The sequence below is a fragment of the Ruditapes philippinarum genome, unplaced genomic scaffold (genome assembly GCF_026571515.1).
Source record: "Ruditapes philippinarum isolate M1 unplaced genomic scaffold, ASM2657151v2 ctg8621_1_1_1_1, whole genome shotgun sequence".
Classification (NCBI taxonomy): Eukaryota; Metazoa; Mollusca; class Bivalvia; order Venerida; family Veneridae; genus Ruditapes; species Ruditapes philippinarum.
In genome coordinates, this window is record NW_026863913.1 from 1 (window position 1) to 25,129 (window position 25,129).

The 25,129-nt window shown below is 32.8% G+C and overlaps 1 protein-coding gene and 1 long non-coding RNA gene across 3 annotated transcripts; both read right to left on the minus strand.

Moving 5' to 3' along the window:
• Window positions 1-1,790: 1,790 nt before the first annotated feature.
• Window positions 1,791-6,678, minus strand: LOC132723815 (uncharacterized). The gene is made up of 3 exons (XM_060708599.1): window positions 6,483-6,678; window positions 2,715-2,916; window positions 1,791-2,088 (listed from the first exon to the last, which is right to left on the minus strand). The coding sequence occupies exons 1-3, from the start codon at window positions 6,592-6,594 to the stop codon at window positions 2,007-2,009; spliced, it is 396 nt and encodes a 131-aa protein (XP_060564582.1). The 5' UTR covers window positions 6,595-6,678; the 3' UTR covers window positions 1,791-2,006.
• Window positions 6,679-8,398: 1,720 nt separating this feature from the next.
• LOC132723807 (uncharacterized) lies at window positions 8,399-25,125 on the minus strand. Of its 2 annotated transcripts, XR_009624789.1 has the most exons (5): window positions 25,070-25,125; window positions 13,732-15,314; window positions 9,846-9,922; window positions 8,981-9,057; window positions 8,399-8,479 (listed from the first exon to the last, which is right to left on the minus strand). It is a non-coding gene; the product is annotated as an uncharacterized LOC132723807 (long non-coding RNA). The 2 variants fall into 2 exon arrangements; XR_009624790.1 differs by lacking the exon at window positions 8,981-9,057.
• Between the last annotated feature and the right edge of the window lie 4 nt (window positions 25,126-25,129).

Genomic DNA, 25,129 nt, shown 5'->3' on the forward strand with positions numbered 1-25,129 from the left:
ATTTATACATTTATTAAACTTTAAAAAAAAAAAAATTACTTACTATTATAGTGAAAAACTTCCTTCCTAGTTCATTTACATAATTATTTCTTATTTTACAGATATAATATCCAAATATATACCAATACATTATACATGTATATTAGAAGTTACATAATAATAAATTATACAAATTTGAGAAAAAAATGTTTTTAAGGACCCGTTTTTAAACATTCAAATTTCCATCCCTTCTCAAAAGCATTATATCACTAAATTAGGATAGGTATTCTTTCTCTATGGTGACATTCCCTGCGGTCTGGAGACCGCAGGGTATTGGTATGCGTTTAACTTTTGAGGCATGGAGGAGCATGTGACCTGTTTTCGGTACATGGAGGAGCATGTGATTTGTAAACCGTATATGATTGGTTAATTGACCTTTTCGAAAACCCAGCTAAATACCGTTTGCCAGTACGTTACCGATTTACATGTAGGGAATTAGTCCGAATTACACCTAATTGAAAACAAAAATCTATTACGTGATATTTCTAACTTTCTATAATTATTTTACCTTTAAGGTGGAAAAACATGAGCAATGTCTTTGAAAATTATCAATGTTTCTTCAATATATATCTCAAATTTTACAAACAATAAATTGTTTATACTGAAAATCTACAAAATTAAAATATTCGTAGTGGCATCTGTCATAATAGAGTTGTTTTCTGTGTAAACTTGTGCGTTTACTTTATTCTTTTTTGGTCGGAATTATTCATAAAATGGTAGGCCTATGTAATCATTTTCTTAAAAAGAAATAATTGTTTTATGTTTGACCTTTTCCGGTCTTCAATGGTCACATACAGTTTCCAAAGACCTTCTTCTATATTGTTCGATTATGGTCAACTATGTTCCTGTTACAAACGTTTATTTATCCCCCCCCCCCCCCCCCCCCCCAAATAATGTTGAAAATAGTTAAATAAAATATTTTTATATCATTAAAATGTTCACCGCAGGAAACCATTTTACTTGTACATCTTTGATACTTAAAGGGACTACTCCACTGAGGTTTCTTCACATGGCAGGACTGAATAGTTATTTATCTAATTTGTGTACAATGAGATGAAGTTATGGATAAAAAATAACATGCAAAAATTTAGATCATTCACTTTCTCCATTTTTCTAAAATAAACATTTTTAATTTTTTATTAAGGGAAATGACACAAAAAAGAAAAGCCTTTAAACACTTATAACTCATAAAGAGCTAACAATGGTACAAACTATCCATTTTCAGTTAAATTTGTTTGATATTTTTCTATCATCTTTTTGCATATTCTCTGCTTTGAGTTTCCCAGTTGATCTATAAAAAAATTTCATTTTTTTTTATTTTAGGCTTTTGACCTCAGTGGAGTTCCTTTAAAAATATTGACATTATAAGACTATATATGAATGAGCAAGCTGGCCTGACTATAATGGTGACATGGGTTATTTTAAAATAACTAAAACAAGCACCCGAAATTGTTTACACTACTTTCATAATTATACTGAACACAACCTTATCATATGTTGAATAACACATTTCCTTAACAATAAATGAGCCGTGTCATGACAAAACCAACATAGTGGGTTTGAAACCAGCATGGATCCAGGCCAGCCTGCGCATCCGTGCAGTCTGATCAGGATCCATGCTGTTCGTTATCAGATTCTCTACTTGTTATAGGGTCTGTAAGCAAACAGCATGGATCCTGATCAGACTGCGCAGATGCGCAGGCTAGTTAGTCTGGATCCATGCTGGTCGCAAACTCATTACGTTGGTTTTGTCATGACGCGGCTCATTTAAAAATCACTTATTTTTCCAAGAATCTGTTCATATATGTTCACAATAATTGCTGTTGGCATATAGGCTGTTGGTACAAAGTCACTTGAACTGGGTACCATATATTTACCAGAATTCATTGGTCCCATTGCTTATCCATATTGTGAATGTGACGGAACTACGTTCACATTATGAGTAGGAATACTCTGTTGCGGTGGAACTACATTTTGCTGTGGGTGTGGTTGTTGGGGTTGTGATTTAACTGCATTATAACAGGCTCCTGACCTGGTAAATTGTGTGCACTGAAAATAAAGGTAAAATTAGTAATTACAATTCATAATGTCAAAAGAGGGTTTGTCTGCAATACATAAATGGCAAGTTTCTTGGAAGAACTATCAGCCTTCAATCTGCAATTCCTACACACATTTCACAGGAAAGAATATTTGATCATATAGAGTTATCCTCAACTATGCTACATGTATTAAGTCTTAGCCCCTAGGTAAATTATATAATGTAACATACAGAAAGATGAGAAATACTCACAAATATTTGTATCAATTTCAAACATTGTTTCCTGTCTTTCCTTGTCAGCTGATAAGGGTAACAAGTGTTACCTTTGCTAAACCTTGCTAAAAATTTATTATCCGATGGAACATTTAAACTAGATTAAGACAACAAACATGGGCAAGACAACAAATTTGTAACTACATTTGATTCTGTATATCTACTAATAATAAGTTTTCACCTCTGAAAAATAACTTAACTTTCATAACAGATAAATATATCAGTTAAAAATTCTGAGGCATACATACTTAAATCACATTAACGTTTTCCTATTATAAGGCATAGTTACAGAAGTTTATGTATCAAAATAGTCAAATTGTATCACAAACAGAGAATAGAAGTTATAATAATGACTAATTACTACCTATTATTATAGTTTTGACTAGAGGCTGTTGTGTATGTCTGAGGTTGACCTTGACCTGGAATCATCTGACCTGATCTTGAGACATTTGTCGCATCTGTGCTATCGGTCCAATTTGACCTAGTACCATTGGACCTTGACCTTGGGTCATTTGTGGCATTTGACTCATGGCTGCTGATGGCATGTATTGGGTGCCATTGAATTGCTGAAATAAAATGTGCATCAAAATAATTATACCATCATTTCTTGTTTAAACCTTAACATACCTTTAATATAAACTGTTTGTTTCAAACAAGAGCTGTCCATTGAACTATTCTCAGCGCATGACAGTAAGAAGTGATTTAGCTCTTTAAATATTAACTCTGAGTTATGAACTTTTCAAAAACTGTATGATCATGTTTATTATTCTTATAACTATGGTTTTTCTAACAAAAATCTCTGTAAATAATAGCTTTATAGATTTTAAAATGAAACTAAATACATGTATGAATAAAATCAGTAAAATTGTTTTATGTGACTTAGTTATGTGAATTACTTTAAAAGACAACATCACAACAAATCAAACTATTGATCAGAGATCCAACAAGAGCCATGTTATCATGGCCATCCCCCGCCGATGTGTTCGCTCATTGGAAGAATATATAAAATTATGTAGTAGAGCAAAATTAATTCAATTTTAAGAGGTCTTTTGTTGATGAAAACTTATGGCTGGAGTGATAAAAGCTATTGAAACCTATGTGAATACTGATGGCTGAAAATAACAAAGGGCAATAACTGAAAAATAATGCAGGGTAGGCTATCATTCTTGTGCTCAGCATTCCTCCTCAAGGAGATCTATCCACCTATGAAGTTTCAAGTTGATATCTCTAACACTTTTTGAGATAAGCTCTGGACAAAAAGTATGAACAAGAGCACCGCTAGGCAGAGCATTATATGCCCGAAAGTGTTTTTTTTTAGTAAGGATGAAGCATTTGTAAGACATGGGAATTAGCTGTTCATCCTATTAAATTTTACAGATGTAGTTTGATTAATACTTAAGTTATTAATAATGACCTTAACCTTTGACCTTGTGACCTTGGTCTTCTACCTTATATGGACAATCATCCTAAGGAGTTTGAATATTGTGGGCCAAATGGAACTTTAGTTATGCTCCAAAAACTGTTTTCAATTTTAAGGTGATAGTGACTTTGACCTTAGACCTTTTGACCCCAAAATCAATAGGGGTCTTCTACCCAATATGGACAATCATCCTATGAAGTTTGAATATTGTGGGCCAAATGGAACTTAAGTTATGCTCCGGAAACTGTTTTAAGTATCGAGGTAATAGTGACCTTGACCTTTCACTTGTGACCCCAAAATCAATAGGGGTCTTCTACCTAATATGGACAATCATCCTATGAAGTTTGATCATTGTGGGTCAAATGGAACTTAAGTTATGCTCCGGAAGCTGTTTCAGTTTTAAGGTAATAGTGACCTTGACCTTTGACCTTTTGACCCCAAAATCACTAGGGGTCTTCTACCCAATATGGACAATCATCCTATGAAGTTTGAACATTGTGGGCGAAATGGAACTTAAGTTATGCTCCGGAAACCAAACTGCTAACAGACAAATTGCTAACGGACAGAAACTGTTTTCAGTATCAAGGTAACAGTGACCTTGGCCTTTAACCTTTTGACCCAAAAATCAATAGAGATCTTCTACCCAATATTGACAATCATCCTATGAAGTTTGAACATTGTGGGTCATATGGAACTTAAGTTATGCTCTGGAAACTGTTTTCAGTTTTAAGGTAATAGTGACCTTGACCTTTGACCTTTTGACCCTAAAATCAATAGGGGGTCTTCTACCCAATATGGACAATCATCCTATGAAGTTTGAAGATTGTGGGCCAAATGAAACTTAAGTTATGCTCCGGAAACCAAATTGCTAACGGACAAATTGCTAACGGACGGAACTGTTTTCAGTATCAAGGTAATAGTGACCTTGACCTTTGACCTTTTGACCCAAAAATCAATAGGGGTCTTCTACCCAATATGGAAAATCATCCTATGAAGTTTGAACATTGTGGGTCAAATGGAACTTAAGTTCTGCTCCGCAAACTGTTTTCAGTTTTAAGGAAATAGTGACCTTGACCTTTGACCTTTTGACCCTAAAATCAATAGGGGTCTTCTACCCAATATGGACAATCATCCTATGAAGTTTGAACATTGTGGGCCAAATGAAACTTAAGTTATGCTCCGGAAACCAAATTGCTAACGGACAAATTGCTAACGGACGGAAACTGTTTTCAGTATCAAGGTAATAGTGACCTTGACCTTTGACCTTTTGACCCAAAAAATCAAAAGGGGGGTCTTCTACCCAATATGGAAAATCATCCTATGAAGTTTGAACATTGTGGGTCAAATGGAACTTAAGTTCTGCTCCGCAAACTGTTTTCAGTTTTAAGGTAATAGTGACCTTGACCTTTGACCTTTTGACCCTAAAATCAATAGGGGTCTTCTACCCAATATGGACAATCATCCTATGAAGTTTGAACATTGTGGGCCAAATGAAACTTAAGTTATGCTCCGGAAACCAAATTGCTAACAGACAAATTGCTAACGGACGGAAACTGTTTTCAGTATCAAGGTAATAGTGACCTTGACCTTTGACCTTTTGACCCCAAAATCAATAGGGGTCTTCTACCCAATATGGAAAATCATCCTATGAAGTTTGAACATTGTGGGTCAAATGGAACTTAAGTTCTGCTCCGCAAACTGTTTTCAGTTTTAAGGAAATAGTGACCTTGACCTTTAACCTTTTGACCCCAAAATCAATAGGGGTCTTCTACCAAATATGGACAATCATCCTATGAAGTTTGAACATTGTGGGCCAAATGGAACTTAAGTTATGCTCCGGAAACCAAATTGCTAACAGACAAATTGCTAACGGACGGAAACTGTTTTCAGTATAAAGGTAATAGTGACCTTGACCTTTGACCTTTTGACCCCAAAATCAATAGGGGTCTTCTACCCAATATGGACAATCATCCAATGAAGTTTGAACATTGTGGGCCAAACGAAACTTAAGTTATGCTCCTGAAACCACATTGCTAACGGACAAATTGCTAACAGACGGAAACTGTTTTCAGTATCAAGGTAATAGTGACCTTGACCTTTGACCTTTTGACCCAAAAATCAATAGGGATCTTCTACCCAATATGGACAATCATCCTATGAAGTTTGAACATTGTGGGTCAAATGGAACTTAAGTTATGCTCCGGAAACCAAATTGCTAACAGATGGACGGACGGACAGACGCCAGGGGGTATAACATAATATGCCCTTTCGGGCATATAAAAATAACAAAGGGCAATAACTCAAAAACTATGAAGGGTAGAGTTATCATTCTTGTGCACTGCATACCTCTTGAGTGAGATGTATCCACCTATGAAGTTTCATGTTGATATCTCAAAGGCTTATTGAGTTATGCTCTAGGCAAAGGTAAAGTTAGAAACATAACAAAGGGCTATAACTCAAAACTTATGCAAGGTAGAGTTATCATTCTTGTGCAATGCACTCCTCCTCAATATGACCTATCCACCTATGAAGTTTCAAGTTGACACCTCAAATACTTTTTGAGATATGCTCCGGACAAAAATGTCTGAGGGAAGGACGGACGGACGAAGACTATTTCTATATCGATAATAACCAATCCATACTTGATATTCTGGCATTTATTTCCTTTGTATATAGACAATATAGTAGGAATAAACCAATATAAATACCAACCTGTGGCACAGATCCAGGGGGGCATCGTCATGCTTGAAGCAGGGTTATATCCTGACTTTGACTGTGTGTAAGCATATGGCATCGGTGTCTCCTTCATTAAGTTATCGTACATCCGCAACGCTTCTAACACCTTGGTGTGAATTCCACATTACTCAGCATGTCTCCTGCAAATTATTTTAAACATTAAAAAAACAGAATTAAAGAATAGTTCTTAAATTGAAAGGATGTCTAATAAAAACAAGTGTTTAAGGTTAAAGACTTCAAATTACCTGCCTCTCATTACTATTTGTTCGAATCCTGTCCAAAATTTTCACCTGAGGAAATTATCCAACAAGCACAAAAAGGGTCAGTGGTTCTCAAGCCTAAAATAATGCATGAAAGGGCATCTGAGGTATTTCACCACTAGTAAAGCTAGAAAGTCCCCATTTAAGTTTAACATTGTTGCTTTAACTTGAATATTGCTCCTTGTACTATCAATATATTTGATTTGACAGAACAATTAAATTATTGTCCCAGTTGAGGGTAGGCAGCGATATTTGAATTCTGGATTTTCTTAAACTCATGGTAAATGGCTTAATGGCCTGTCATGCAGAGACTATTAGACGATTATTATAGTTAAATACCCCCATGCAATGAGAAATTAACATATATTTAGATGCCAAAACAAAGCAATCAAACTTCCATGGCAATACTGATGTAAACACACAAGGTAAGATCCCTAATCATTTGCCCAACTATCAACCATTGCACTGCCCAAAGCATGGAAACATCAATGTTAGGATTGACTTGTAGGGTATTATATGCAATATAAAGACATACAATCTTTTCCAGTTGTGCATCTATCAGTGGACCCATTGCGTTACATTGTTCTAGAAAACAAAACAAAGTTGAAAGAGTATTTCCTGCATACTGGATGGCACAAATCCAACTGAGCTTGGATGCTGATAAAAACCAGAACATGTTCAACAATTTAAATAAGGTCCTTTAAATCTCTACGCAGAATTGATACTTACATGAAAGGCCAATTATGCCTCAGAAATGCTATCAATCTTATTCCTCAAAAACTTTTATTTTTGGTATCTTGTTACAGTTTCCACAAGAATACTCATAAGATATAGTCATGAACTATCTTTGTTACTTTTCTTTGTTGGCAATTGGTATAATTATAATCATTAGTGAATCAGTATTTTTATGGAAATATGGAAGTCAAAATGCTACTTTGTTTACATTTTGCTACCTTTACAACACATTAATACATGCTCAGCGCTACTTTCCTAAGTTATATAACATCTAACATGCATTAAATGCATTATCAAAACATTATTAAACAAATATTTGACAGTTCCAAAGAATTAAAAAAGTATGAGTTTCTGAGGCATAAAGCGCCTTTAAAACACCATTGAAATTTTACTAATACTTAAAGATTCATCATTTATATTTCACTTCTTATTATTACTGAAGTACTATGTCAAATAAAATCGAAGCATTTATTTTTGTTACCAACACCATGTGTATATCTTCCTGCAGCAGTGTTATATCATTTATATTTCACAGACAAGTACAGAATCAATAAATTCTGATCATATACATTTCCATGATGAAATACAATTATTATTTCAAAAAGAAGTCTACCAATAACTTCAAATAGTAACTTTTCCATAGTAATAGACCTAGTCAAATATCACATATACTTCAAAGTTTTAAAAAACAACAATTGAGCCGCGTCACGACAAAACCAACATAGTGCGTTTGCGACCAGCATGGATCCGGACCAGCCTGCGCATCCGCGCAGTCTGATCAGGATCCATGCTGTTCGCTTACCAACTCTATTACAACTAGAGAAACTGATAGCGAACAGCATGGATCCTGATCAGACTGCGCGGATGCTCAATTTATAAAATCAATACCTTCTAACTTAACATTTCCATGGTATCCGGTCAGGTCTCTCCAGTGAGGTCAGTATTCTGTATCTGCTGCCACATTTCATCTATCTTTGACTGAAATAATGACAATTTTTTTTTCAAGATGGACTTAAAGATGGATTATGAAAATTAATAATTGTATGTAAAGTTACAAGTTATGATACATGTACTAACATTTTTGATGAACTTAGAAACATGATCTCTTATAATCAAAAAACTGGGATCGAAAATCAATCAGAATATAATGCTTGTTTGTTTTGTTTTGTTTTAAGGGATATTTAACACGCTGAAAACAGGAAAGATGATTTTGGCTACCCTCAGGTGTTACAAACTTAAAGCAACACTAGAGGTCAAAACCTGGTGACCCCCATCTGCTGGAGCTAAGAGAATCCAGTAATTTGAATCAATTTTGTCACCTCTTATGATCACGCATGGATATACAGTTGGTGTAATTCTGATGTCTCAACCCTTAAAGGCAGCACCTCAGCCACAAGGGGTAAACTTGAGGTTCGTTTTTAACAATAATGCATTGTCAAAATGACTGAGCTATGGTATCTCTATTTTAGCCATTCTTACCTCATCAATTTCCAGCTGTTCTGGTGCCTTTATCATCTTTACTTGAACTTCTTCACTAAACTCTACCTTTCGTTTTGCTATACAAATATATAGAATATATATATAAAATACATATGTACTAAGATTAACATTTAAGCTAGAATATTATGTGTAATATAACTTTGCTAACACTATTATATCAGGTGTCTTCAAGTCACACAAAAATGGTCAATATCATATTGGTCCCTTGATTTATTCTAGTGGAAAAATCTCTTTGTGTATAATTTAAGATATAAGCTCCTCATCCAGGATAGTTTCCTCTGACACATACATGCATGTATCAAAAAATCATCTTCCTCGACATGGTCTTTAACCCATTAATTCATATAGACATCTTTTCGAGCCCTTCTCCTTTCTTCTTTTGGGGCCTCAAATAGTGAAAAAATTATCCCATTTAGACCCTAAACACTTTTCGTTTGAGAAATGGTGTTTAAAAAATGATTACTTTTTCAGCGCCATCCCCTCTCCAAAAGAATTTTTCACTTTTGAGAAGCTAAAAATGGCCTCAAACATACAATAACATGTAACCAACACCGAAAAGCCTTTGACTCTATCTCAATCATTGAGAAGTTGCATCATTTTGAAATCAGTTTTTGATGGAAAAATCATTGCAAAATAATGATTTTTGGCAATTTTGAGATGTTCTTTCATTGCCATGGTAAAAGTTAATTTAAGACTGAGTATGCCATTACAGAGGTTATGGTCTAGTCAACATTTGTGCCTAGTTTGAACAGTATTAGATACTTTTTCATAGTTTCATAGCAGTTTGAACTTGTAACAGGTGGCATACTGAGACAACTTGATGATATATAAACATTATACATACGTTCTTCTGGTTCCACTGACAGGTCTGCTGTTACAAAGTTAACTGGGAACAAGCCCTCTCGTCATCATTAAGGGTCACTGAAATACCATATTTTTCAATAAATTTTGAAACAATAAATATATAAGAATCTTACACTGGCTGCCGGTACTGACCGATATATCTAGCTCTAGGGTAACTGTTTACTACGGTAATGAGGCTCTGCCCAGTTTACACTAAACACTTACCCGAGAGCTAGATATTTCCATCTGTTCTGTCCTGTACGAAAATGCCTACCCTGACTACACCCTGATTTGACATGGGATAAGACATTTATTCCCAGCCAGGTTTTTTAAGCTATTCAGTTGACTATAGAGAAGACAGAAATCTATTTTTAGATTTTTTAGTATACAATATATAGTGTTTTCAGGGTGGTTTCAACGAAATATTTAAATGAGCCAGAAAAAATACCACCCTGAAATGGAAATCCAGGGCAGAATTTTCACTGACACAGATTTCTAAAAATAGATTTACTTCTAGTTAAATTGAGAGCAATTTCAGGGTGGGATAAATTTGAAATATTTAAATGAGCCATAATTCACCCTGATTTCTGTTTAAAAAGTCAGGCCAGACTTTTTTCCTCCTGCTATTATCCCGCCCTAAAATTTTGCAGATCCCACCCTGAAATTAAAATAAAAATCCACCCAGATTCCTGTTCTTCTTAGAACCAGTCCAAGAAAATATTCTTAAATAAATTTCATCATATTCTGAGCATTATGTAAAATAGAATAATAGGTGATCACAAGTAGCTCATAAGAAACAAACAAATTAATTTGATGAAAATAGCGCTGAATTGATCATCTTCACAATTCAGTGGTGGCTATTTCCTTATAAATTTTCATCCATGACATTTGACAAAATAATAATTAATTCAGAATTTTGTTTCACTTATCTGTATTTGATTTTTATACAATTAAATACATTTCAAAAGTCATTCTTGTTTGATAATTCCACTTGATAACTGTCAGCTGTATTACATAATTCCACTAGTATCTGGACTGCACAATCTGTAAACATATGAAAGCAGTGTAGGAATATGCTATAGACAACTTTCAATTTATATATTAATCTAAAAGAAAATGTAACACCTTAATATAGAGAAATGTGTCCATACAATGTAGTTTTAGAGATATATATTGCATTAATTGCAATCAAAAAATCAAAAGAACAAATGATTGATGAAATTATTTTAAAGAAGTTACAGCATTATAGACATTATAAATTATGTACTGACTTTATGAAGTCATTAATTCTATAAAATTTGCAGGGATGAATACTTTTGATAATTAAAATTGAAAGTAATTTTGATAGAAAATAAAGAAAATAAAAATTACCAGTAATATTTCTTCTATTGTATTCTTTTGTTCCAACTACACCATTTTCTTCTTTTCATTCTCTTGTCACGTGTTACTGAAATATTTGGCTTCAACCTAAATTTTGAAAGAAGAAAATTTATTTTATTATAATTTTTATTTCATTTTAAGACTTAAGAGTTTTTTTTTCTAAAATGGAATGATCAAAATGTATAGTTTATTTAGAAAAATTAAGAATGATTTCTATTTTCCCTCCATATTTTAAAACAGGTTTCCTGGAAATTTATTTAAGGTCTTTTCAGAATACTTGGCTTGCAAAATTCATTATTTTATGAAAAATTAAAAATATTAAGAACTGTAATTAAATTATAACTTACCATTTATCTGTCACAAGTGGCTGCTAATTTCCCTCCATTTTTTTCAAAACGAATAACGAGGTTTAACACATCTATTATGCTCCATGTTATATATATTTTAAAGTTTCACAATAAATTTTCCAAGAAAGTTCTTTATAGCTGGGGCAGCTGAATTCTTAAATCTCATTATCTATATAATTATCAAAACTCATTTATATATTAATATATATAAGTGTAAGTTGATTTATTTGAAACAAAATCACAACTTAAGCCTCCAATCTTTCAAAAGAAAATGACCATGCTGGAAACAATTTTCAGGGTGTGATATTTGCTCTGGATTTTAAACTGCTGTCGGTCAATCTGTGGTAACTTCTGTATTTTCATCTGCCAGATAGCCCAGTTTAACATAAAGTATTTTGAAATACTGTACAAAGTTCCACTTGAAGGTTATTTGTTTATATAAACTGAAAGCTGACCTTAGACATGTGAGATTCTGTGCAGATTGTGAGATGGTGGATAAAAACTAAAAATCTTGAACATTACTTATTGCTGACCAAATTATGCATGAAATAAAAAAATTGTTTGCCATAAGTTAAATATTGATACAATCAATTACTGATAACAATTATCAATTTCATAGATAAAAATAAATCATGTTAATCTAAATAATCTCAAATTAATCTACATATTGATTTTAAAAAAATCAGTAACTGAAAAGATTTTTTGTTAAATGGAGTTTACCATAAATCAAGTGATACTTTCTAGAAATAGACATTATAAAATATTTTTCTTCTGACTTTAAAATTTAATTTTGTCTGAACAGCAATGTAAAATGTATAATTAGTGTATTGCAATTTTCATTTCTAATAACTCTAAGTCAGAAAAATCAGGCTGGAAATGAAGAACTTTAAAGACTTATTGAAACTGGTTCTAGAAAATTTTCTAACTTTGAAATATCTGGGTAGATTTTGCTTATATTTCTCAAAGTCAGTAAAATCTGTGCCAAAATATTTTCAAAGTGCAAATATTCCTGCCTCCACCCTGACTTTTACCAAAATGAAGACGGTGTCGGGGTAGAAAATACTTGAATTCCCATGTGAGATTTATTGAAAATTCAGGGTCCATGTCTATTTCACCCTGATTTTGCCAATTCTGGTTCAAAACAGGCCTGAATCGGTCCTGTTTTTCATAAAAGCCATGCTGATTTTTCGTACAGGGACAGCCAGTGTTTGATTCTTTTTCTTGCATATTACACATCAATTATTTCCAGAACAGAAATTATGAAAACTGATTATGCACTTTTTCTTAAGTAGTGTATATTCATGACGGTAAAAGGAAGTCATCCTAAGACTGCAATTCATTCATAAAAGGCACACGGCAATTAAAAGCATGCAACTTGTCTTACATAGGAGGTGTAACACAGAGTTTTCAAGCACTGGTGTAAATGGTAGATAATCCTGTCTGATATGCAAAAATAAATCTTAAATCTTACAAAAATGATTTGTGCCCTAGACATGTCAAGTCTGCAATTTTGAACTGTACATCAATAATGATAGCAAACAGAGTTTTATTATCAAACAAAAGCTGACAGACGGGCAGCGTCCTTGACAATTCTCAGTGCTTTAATTATAATAAAACAATTGCCTTTATAATGTAAAAGTTCAAAAACAGCCATAATTCTGTCTACATTAATGTTAGAGCTATCAAACTTCAGGATAAAGATCTACTATTATATCAAATAAGTGTGTAATTTGTGGTTTTAACCTGATCAAAGTGTGACACAAGCCCCAACATAAGTGCAATAGATCCAAGAGGTTAATTTTAGATTAAAGTAAGAACAAAAATTGAAGAAAAAAAACATCCGGAAATCGGAGTCGACAGGTTCCAGATCTGTTAAACTGTTGGTGTTGCAGGTACTTAACATACTGAGCATCAAATATACATGTAAGTTACCAGCTTTGATCCAATATCTTTTAGTTTGATATGTCTCATAAGGGTGCATTGTGTAGAAAATTCTTTATCACACACATCACACTTATGTTGTTTTTTTCTGCTCACCCATACGGTTTCTTACTGGTTGCGAGGGTAAACAAACGCAAACACACTCATGGAATTTTTGTCTGTATAAATAGTCATGTGTTTCATCAGTGAACTTTATTAAGAAAATGTTTTATCACATACCTTACAATTATGATTTTTTATCTCGCCAGTGTGTATTGTCATATGGCTGATAAGATGAACTCATTGAGAAAATTCTTTATAGATGATCCTTCTCGCCAATGTGTATTTTCATGTGTGCTTGTGTCGTATGCTTGATCAAATTACTTTGTTGAGAAAATGTTTTACCACATAATGTTACATTTATGATTGTTCTTACTAGTATATGTTGTCGTATGTTTGATAAGATATTGTCGTTGAGAAAAATGCTTTCTCACATATTTTACATTAATGATTCTTCTTGCCGGTGTGTACTGTCATATGTGTGATCAAATTTACTTCGATGAGAAAATGTTTTATCACATATTTTACATTCATGATTTTTCCCGCCAGTATGTTTTGTCATATGCCCGAACAAATTACTTCGATAAGAAAAAGTTTTGTCACATATTTAACATAAATTATATGGTTCTTCTTGCCAGTGTGTATTTTGATATGTGTGATCAAATTGATTCGATTAGGAAATGTTTTATCACATGTCACATCTTTGATTCTTCTCAACTTTTGTTTGTTTGTTTCATTTTACGCCTTTTCCCAACAGTATTTCAGTCAAATAGGCAGGTAGTTTCCTTACCTTTGTTCATGGAGATCAGTTACACCAGTACTAGACTACCTTCCTCCATGCTAAACATCCAAAGCATCTCCCCGGGATCGAATCCACGCCAGAGAGGTAACTTGATTAGAAGTCATGGACTATAACCCCTCGACCACAGAGGCCGTTTCTTCTCAACAGTGTGTATTCTCACCAGTATGTATTGTCATATGCCTGATCAAATTATTTCGTTGAGAAAATGCTTTACCACATTCGTCACATAAATGATTCTTCTCGTCATTGTGTATTTTCAAATGCCTGATCAAATTACTTTGATGAACAAATGATTTATCACATATTTTACATTCATGTTTTTTCTCGCCAGTATGTATTGTCATATGCGTGAACAAATTACTTTGATGAAAAAAAGTTTTGTCACATATTTTACATATATGATTCTTCCTATCATAGTGTATTGTCATATGCCTGATCAAAGAACTTCGTTGAGAAAATGTTTTGTCACATATTTCACACTTATGATTCTTCTCACCAGTGTGTATTCGCATATGTGTGATCAAATTACCTTGAAGAGAAAATGTTTTATCACATATTTTACATTCATGTATTTTCTCTCCAGTATGTATTGTCATATGTCTGACCAAATTAATTCGTTGTGAAAATGCTTTATCACATATGTTACATATATGATTCTTCTCGCCAGTATGTTTTGTCATATGTGTTTTCAGAGAATTTTTTCGAGAAAATGCTTTATCACAAATTTTACATACATGATTCTTCTCGCCAGTATGTATTGTCATATGTGTTTTCAGAGAACTTTGTCGAGTAAATGTTTTATCACAAATATAACAACTATGTGTCATTTTACACAGACTGAGCATCTTATTGCTTTGAACACCACTTTTTTGCAATTCAGATGATATCTTCTCACAAAGTGTGTCTTTATTTAGATTACTGTCCATCTTGTCAGCTTTTATTTCCTTGCTGGAAGTAAGACCTGGAATTAAAGAAATCATCACATATTTCACTTGTAATATTCACATTATACAAATTTTAACATCTTAAAGTTTGCTTTCATTGTACAATGTACTGATATTGGAATATAATATTCATCTTACTAAGTAAATGCATGTGGAACTGTAAAACTTAAATCGTAATAATAATGAAATAATTAACTAACGACGCTTATTCTAAACTTTTTGCTGATATATGATGAGATGACCTCATTTCTGCTATTTAGAAATTTTTTCAAATTACTTGCGTAGTTATAAGGAGAAAGTCATTTCTTTCCATAGTAAGTATAACATCATAAACAAGAGCTGTCCGTAAGACAGCGCGCTCGACTTTTTTATTGCTTGCCAATAAAAAAAGTTTTTGCAGTAAAAGGCAATACAAGAATCTCTGTATTTTTAAAGTGAACAATGGCCATGAGCATTAAGATATTTAGTGAAGAATTATTTTATTATGACATAATTTATGGTAAAGTGAACAAGTGGATAGGAATGAATTTTTTTAGATTTTTTAAGTTTTTTAGTGCTTGCCTATAATACAAAACATTGACAGTTAAGGGCCATAATTCAAATAAAATCTTTGACAGAATTACCTTCTCCTGGACATGTTTGGGAATCATGATTGTAAACAAGTATTCCAACTTTCAAATTAATATCTCAAACAGTTCAGTCAAAAAGTGGACTGGTACTAAAAAACTTAACCAAGATTCTAAGTCGATAAAAGGCCTTAATTTTTAAAACAAATCCTTGACAGAGTTACCTTCTCTTGCGTACAGATGGGGGTAATGATGTGAAATAGCATTAAAGTTTCAAAGCAATATCTCAAAGGGTTAAGGCAATAAGTGGATTTTACCCATATTCAATGTATTTTCTAAGTCAAAAAGGGGCATAATTCTGTCAAAAACCTTGACAGAGTTATGTCCTCTTGTCTGTTGATGAAGGTCGTGATGGTAAACAAGTATGGTCAGTTTCAAAGCAATACCTCCAATGGTTTTGAAATAAAGTGAGGTGGTACAAAAAACTTAACCAAGCTCAATACACTTTCTAAGTCAAAAAAGGGCCATAATTCTGTCAAAAACCTTGACAGAGTTATGTACTCTTGTCTGTAGATGGAGGTTATGATGGTGAACAAGTATGGTAAGTTTCAAAGCCATACTTGTAATACTTCTGAAATAAAGTGGGGTGGTACGAAAAACTTAACCAAGGTGTGACGCCGACGCCGACGCCGGGGCGAGTAGGATAGCTCCCCTTTTCATAGAAAAGTCGAGCTAAAAAGCATTGTCTGCCATAACTGACAGGGATATCTGGCTATCAGGTCAAGTAGTTAAGTCAGCACAAGTTGCAGGTGTGCAAGAGTACTGAGTCAACTATCGTTATCTCGACATCGCTTTTCTCGATATTTCGTTATCTCGATGAAATTATGAAAGTCCTGATTTTCTTACTTCTTTATCTATATTGGAAATATTTCTTTATATCGATATTTTTATTTCGAAAATTTCAGTATCTCGATGTAAAATTTAAATTTCAGCCCCAACATTTATTTACACACTAATATCCTTCCTTTATCTCAACTTATAATTTTCTTTCGTCTGTGTCATAATGATGACTATGTTTGTAACAAGTTTAAAGCTGTTTTTATAAAAAAAATTATCTATTTAGAGTGTTGGTTGACTTATGTCTAAAATGAGTGAATTTTACGTTCTTTATAAATATTCGAACACTGTATCAATTCATTATGACATTAAATGTAAATGAAATAGTGAAAGTATAGAAACGCTTTCGTTGCAATATTGTTTCACAACATCACCAGCAAATCCAATTCAGCGATCGAACAATATCGAGGATGACCCGATTGATAACCAGTGAGGATATTCGGATCAACCACCCTGAAAACAATGTTTTCACTATATTGGTGTATTAATGAGTAAACCTAACTATGTGTTTTTATCACAGACGCCTGTATGTCCGCTGGTAAACATCCGCTTATGTTACTTTGTTAAATATTGACTAGGCCTATGAAAACAAGACAAAGGGATATCATAGTTTATTTGACATAATGTTTGCACATGTCTTTTGTAAAATTCAGTTTCTGCCTTATTCAAACCCTAATATATTTATCCAGACATTTTGTTATCTCGATATTTTTAGACGGTCCCGATGACTTCGAGATAGCGAGAGTCGACTGTATTATATTATGCAGCAAAATGGTTAGGCATTTTAGTTGCGCAGAAAAGTTATTTAGTGCTTGCATATTATAAGACAGGATTTTCTAATGTATAATAAACAACCACATTTTATATATTTTCACTAAAAATGACGCCACTGTAACCCCTTTTATTTTTGAATATCGCATTCTTAGATCAAAAGCTACTCTGATAAAAATATGGAAATAGAAATGTTCCTATCTGAAACATGGTTTATATGTAACATTCAAGAAAAAGGACCAAATACTCTGTGTTGCTACTGATAGGAATATTCGGCTTTTGGTACCTTATGGGGGGGGGGGGGAACACAACATATTCTCTGTAACACTTAAAACAGTTTCCATGGGGTAGATTGCAAAATATCCAAGTCTGCTCCAAACTCAGTGTACAATATGTGTAGCCTAGCACATGTTCAAATAGTTAGAAACTCTTGTCTGATATGTAAGGAAAATTTATCTTAATCGCATTTTGTTCGCTACTTTTCAACTGGATCATATAGATCCATCATCAACTAACATAATACAGATTTATCTCTGCCACTTAATCAAAGAATAATAGAATGATATTTTTATCCAGTAAATGACTGACAGAATAACTGACAAAACATGTCAATATTGCAAACAAGAGCCACCCTCGGGTAGGGACAACACTTGACTTGTTTACTTCTTTAAAAAGCAAACTAATCAAAAGTTTATAAAAATCTTAAAAAATAATTTAAAGAAAAAAAATTAATGATAGAGTTAAGAAAAATATAATCAAAATTTTACAATTGATGGTCAAGGTCATTTTAAGGTCACTGTCATATCATAAATATTCCACATGTCTGTTTGGTCACATGTAAGATGTAAGTGTTGTTCTGTTCACGCATGAATCAAATCTGTACATAATAAGCAAAATTGTGACAACTTAACCAAAATTCAATACTTTGACTGTCATCTAAAGCTAAATGTGAAGATAAATTTAACTTTTTAAGAAGGTCTTCTCCAAAAGGTTGTTTTGTTCTAGTATGAAAATAATTCATTGATTAATCGTTACGTTAATTATACCACAATATTAATTAAGTGAAAAAGGAAATAATTTTACATTCAATGTCAATTTGAGTTAAATAACAATATACATGAAGTTACTGACCTAAAAGATGTTGTATCTAAATATGAAGTTAATCCATTGATAATTAACACAGTTATAGCCAGAAAAAAAAAACTAGAGAATTTCATTAAATGAGTTTATCAATATTTATCAATGGACTTTGAAAATATTTGACTTGATACACAAACTTGAACATAACTTGTTATGCCATGTAGGTGCTTGGATGACTAGGATATCTCAACTCATTCTTATCCAGGGCTCGCGCTGGCAGGAGCCAATGAGTAAATTGGCTCCAAAATTATTAAACTGGCTCAAGAAAATCACGATTGGTTCAAACTTACGAAAAATATGACTTTTGGAATCTCCAGTCTAAAGTTATTGAATAGAATGAGCTAAAATAATATTGTTTAAGGAAAATTCTAGGTTCAAGGGGAGGTAATTCTGAAAGTATTGCTTTTACAGTTATGAACCTTGTCACTTGTCTTAGATGTGACACATATTTAGAGTTTGAAGTAGATATCTTAAGAATTGAAAAAAAAAAAATAAAGTTAAATGTATTGTTTTGCACCAAAACTTTAATCTGAAATCACAACAAGGACGCCGGGGGGGGGGGTTGTAGGTCAACTCATCATATACATGTTCTTCATATTGTCCGGTTTTAAACTACATGTATTGACCATTTCAAAAATCTAGTTTAACACCGTTTTGAGGTACGTTATAGATTTAGCTCTGAGGAAATTACTTGTAAACAATTTAAATGGGATCTGCTAATAATAAATACAGTAATTTTCTGCGTAAAAGTTTAAGTTTTCATTTAAAAGAAAGAACAAGGGAAATTTTTACCTCGATATGTTATAATTTGGTTAACTGAGACCATAATGTATCACATTCATACCAACACATTCTTTTATTTTATACAACTAAGACGATTTGTCTCATCAACAAACTCAATCAAAATAGTTCTGTACAATAATCATTGCAGTATAAGGGGTAGTTTAATATTCACCATCAAGCAAATATTCAAACATTCAGAACATTATATTAATCCATTACTGTACAATTAGGTATACGAATAAAACAAATAGGAAGGGGTGGAATCTAAACATGTGATCTACTTGTCAACCAATTACAGTTATAATGAACTAAGACTTTTTGAGATGAAAAAAGGCAAAAATGTTTACCACAAATGATATACCCACTGTAGAGGTGTCATCGATAGTGATGGAAATCGGATGAAATTTGTCCCAATCGATCATCGGTTCAATCGGATGGGACATAATCGATAACTTTTCGATTAAAGTCGCGTTAAAAAGAAATAGGGAAGAAACATTTTACAGTTTTAATCCTATATAGTTAGTTATAATTTTAAGAAATACATATAGATTTAATTTTCCAATGGATGACAAATAATAACATTCACATCACATTATATATCTATTGTTTACATCACGTATTGATCCTATTTAACTCCAAATAGACGCTGAGATAATTTTTTGCGATCGGCGAGGTGTTCCTAAAAGAAAATTTACGTCAGAATTAATTCCCTTTGATACTTTAAACATTTTCGACGATGTCGCGGAACAAATATATGTGAATCGATTATTGTCGCTTTACATAACAGTAACTGATTATCGGCAACTTGCGACAATCGGAACATCACTAGTCATCGATAAGGATTTTTGTATCGATATATTGGTAATGAATTATCGGCGATACAGCAGTATATCGATTGCCAGGCTAAATTTTAGCTTTCAAGTCTTTTTAAATGTTTCCTAAGGCAGACTTCCTGAAATACATCTGGCCAACGGACATGTCCGATAAATTTTGATCAGGTCCGACGAGTTTTTATTCCGGACCAGTCCGACTGTCCGGCTTTTATCCAAGCCGCATGTATACAAAATGGCGTCGCTAAAGGTGCCAATACTCGGAAAAATAAAAAATCTATGTCAGAGGAACACTGAGGCAAAACAGCAGTAAAAGGATAAAAAGAATAGACCTGAGACAAAATTCAATGAAAAATAGAAGCAAGACAGTGAATCGTTGGTGTATGATAGGGAGGAGATGAAAATGCGCTTTAAGGAATGTGCCGATTTTACTGCGAAAAAAATAAAAACAAAAAGTGATTTAGAAATACAAACACAAGTCATTCTTTGATTTTGATCAATTTTATTTGGTCCGACAGATTTCGTTTCGGTCCGACAGATTTTCATGGTTTGTCAGACCGAATGTCTGACTAGGGTTGGATATCGTTCTTCATGAAACAGTCCGATACCGATACCGGTACTGACGAAACGATACAGGTATTTTTATCGATACTGATACTTTTACAATACCACATCAAACCCTTTGCTGAAAGTATAAGAACTGAAGAGATACAACATAATTATAGTGCTAGAAAATAATTATGTTACATTACTGGTCTTTCTGAAATTTCATGCTGTAAAGTATACTTTTCTCAAGTTCCATGTTTTGTTGTTTTGTGTTTACTGTTAATTGTAAAATACTTTTACTTTTTCATCAAAAGAACATGACATAATTTAAACACAGCAAAATATCTTATGCAGGACAGCAGTCTGCAGCTGAGAAGTCTACAAATTATTGTTTTAATCTTGATATCTCTACATCTGAAAGAATTTAAGACAGTTGGTTATCTTTTATTTTCTTACAGCTATTATTATTACTGTGTAGAAATTTTATTCTGATGCTGATATTCTTTTTTAAATCACATTATTGTTTACTGTAATAAATGAAATCACTGGATTGGCTGGCTTACTTTTCAATTTGGGAATTAAAATTTAAAGAAAAGTCATTAAGTTTTTTTTCAAAGTTTACTTAGGGTTTCCAGTCTGGGTTTTACTTTTTAAAAGCACAAAAAATTTTTTTCCACCCGTAATTTAAATTAGAAATTTGGGAAAAACAAAGTAATCACCCGATCAGACTGTTCCCCAAAAAGACTTTTTTTACAAATTTTTATGTTAACCAATATTTGTCCTTTTAGAAGCATTTTAAACAAATACCCATTTCTTTACAAAAAAATAAAGGGTTTGGTATTTATTTAAAATTAATTTCCTTTTTAAAATTTTTTAAAATCTTTTATTTTTTAAAAGCATACACCGTGAACATCTTTCTACAAGGGAAAAAAAATATTTTCCCCCAAATTGCATAAATTTCCCTACTGCCTTTCAAATACGCAAAAAATACTAGCCAACATTTTGCAAAAAATCCTACAAAACACTATATGAAATATGTTTCAGTTGTTTAAAGTATCACAGATCTAAATGTGTAATACACACAAGTTGACCTTTTGACAGGGTGCATAATAGGCTATTCAAAAGAATATGCCTCCCTTTGATGTTGTTACTCTATCACCATCAAAGAGCCGCTGACATTCACAATTTTGACTGAAGTTCTGTCAGCATTCTTTTGTTACGAAAATGTATTCATGTTTAATAATAGTTCAGTGTTTACACCAAAGACAAAAGGAGGCATATTTTGTTGGAATATTTCGGTCTCATTTATGTTCAAATCGTAATTCACGTGTGGACTTGTACATGTGGTAATGGAAGAAAAGAACCTGGAAAAACATTAAATATGTATTAATTATGAGTGTTTAGAAACTTAAACTGAAAAAAGGATTTAATTATTTTTAAAAGCATTGTTTGAATTAACAATTGTCATATGTTGGATTTACATTGTCATTACGGCAAAAGCTGCGTGCAATGTGTTTGGAAAGGGACTGTGTGCGATGTTCCGATGATTACTCAAGTATTTGAATTGTTTTCTCGTTGTTTCTTTGACATTTAAAACTTACAAACTTTTACCAAAATCAGTTTAAATAATCATATTTTCCATCTGAGTACAAAAAATATCATTATCTTGAACGTAAGTGGCACAATACTTTTACAAAAATATCGCCGGCGTTTCACAAACTTCAACTTTGCCCCGAAAGCCGTACTCGCCGCATGATAATAGTTGTTCATAGTTTTGTTTTACGTGTTTGTAGGCTGTTTTTATTTAAAAATCTTTCTTATTTTTTTTTGAATTGTTGACTATTAAATTATTTTTTTACAAAATTAACAAAAGTATCAAACCCCGTACCAGTATTTTACGAAACGGTATATACTGGTTATTTACGAAGTTTACTAATCAGTATAGGACATATACGGGAACCGCGTGTCCAACCCTATGTCTGACAGTTTTTTTTCAACTTTCGGGAAGTCTGCTAAGGACACTGACAAAAAGCAGTTTATATTAAGACAAATGCAAAAAAAGATATTGATAAACTATGAAAACTGAACAATTTGTTTCTTTTTTATCATATATAGCTATAAATGAAACTTTATAGTAACTATAAAGTTTAAAGCCTTTTCCATTTTGGTACTTTAGTTGTTGTTGTTACTGATCATGCTAAATCTTGTCCTTGCCGTTCCAATTACGCCGGGTTAATTGGCAAATTAAAGTGTTTGAATAATTATTAAAGTTTAACATTTTGTCAAATCATAATTTTTACAAAAAAACACTGACAAATTTTCTTGCCATTTTCCCTTTTTTAAAATCTGAATTGAGGGGGTCTATACATCCACTTAGCAGACTTGCAACGAAATTTAGGCAGCATTTGTTAGAGGACACTGGGAGGTAACCTTTGGCATTGATTTCCGTTTTCATTTTTAGAAAAAAAAATTATTTTCTGGCATTCATAACTTTATATGTCGCTTTTATTTTTGATGTTTTTGCGACAGTAAATAGGGTCTGTTCATTCTATAAAACCTGTTCGCTGAAGTCTCTTTAGCTAGAAATTATATGTGCATTCGATATCCGATATTTAAACAAGAGCTGTCGGTAGGACAGCAACGCTCCACTATTCTTAGTGCTTGATAGTTACCTCCTCCTGTTTACAGGTTGGGGTCATGATGGTGAACAAGTGTGCAAAGTTTCAAAGCCATATGTCAATGGACTTTGAAAATATTTGAACTATTACAAAAACTGTTATGTAAATTCTAAGTCGAAAAAGGGGCATAATTCTGTCAAAATGCTTGATAGAGTTACCTTCTCCTGTTTCCAGGTTGGGGTCATGATGGTGAACAAGTGTGTAAAGTTTCAAAGCCATATGTCAATGGACTTTGAAAATATTTGAACTATTACAAAAACTTTAACGTAAATTCTAAGTCGAAAAAGGGGCATAATTCTGTCAAAATGCTTGATAGAGTTACCTCCTCCTGTTTACAGGTTGGAGTCATATTGGTGAACAAGTGTGCAAAGTTTCAAAGCCATATGTCAATGGACTTTGAAAATATTTGAACTATTACAAAAACTTTAACGTAAATTCTAAGTCGAAAAAGGGGCATAATTCTGTCAAAATGCTTGATAGAGTTACCTCTTCCTGTTTACAGGTTGGGTTCATGATGGTGAACAAGTGTGCAAAGTTTCAAAGCCATATGTCAATGGACTTTGAAAATATTTAAACTTTTACAAAAACGTTAACGTAAATTCTAAGTCGAAAAAGGGGCATAATTCTGTCAAAATGCTTGATAGAGTTACCTCCTCCTGTTTACAGGTTGGGGTCATGATGTTGAACAAGTGTGCAAAGTTTCAAAGCCATATGTCAATGGACTTTGAAAATATTTGAACTATTACAAAAACTTTAACGTAAATTCTAAGTCGAAAAAGGGGCATAATTCTGTCAAAATGCTTGATAGAGTTACCTCCTCCTGTCTACAGGTTGGGGTCATGATGGTGAACAAGTGTGCAAAGTTTCAAAGCCATATGTCTATGGACTTTGAAAATATTTGAACTATTACAAAAACTTTAACATAAGTGGTTACGCCGACGCCGAAGCTCGGGTGACTGCAATAGCTCTACTTATTCTTATCGAATAGTTGAGCTAAAAATGGAATCGATATCGAATCGGATAACAAAGATCGTTGATACACCGATATTGATTCAATCGATGACACCCCTAACCCACTGTCACTCAAAGCGACGTCACTAATAGAAAGTTTTTTATGGCATACGTAAACCATTAACTAAAATCCACTAATGGAAACTTTCAAAAGAGTGATAAAAGGTCAACTTCATTTAATCTTCAAGATACATGTTATCAAGTTATTTTAGTTCAGTACAACTGAATTTTGTATTTTTTTGCATGGAATAATTCATTCAATTATAAATTTTGATTATACAGAAATATATATTTTATTTCATTTCAATCAAAAAGGCTATAAACACACAGATCGTTATTCAATACACCATTTTGTGATTTTGGTGAATTTCCAAAAGCTATGAACAGAAAGTACCGAAAACGGCGTTTAGCTAGGATTAGAATTCGTGAAAAAATCAATCATGATGTTTGTAGATAAACTCATAGAAATATAAAAAAAATTCAATATGCTTTTATTCAAAGGCTTATATCAAATGAAACAAAATCTATAAATATTAAACGTTTTTTTTACCTGTTATTAGACAAACTGTTAAACGATATATTTTTAGCAGGGTTAATGACGATCATGTCT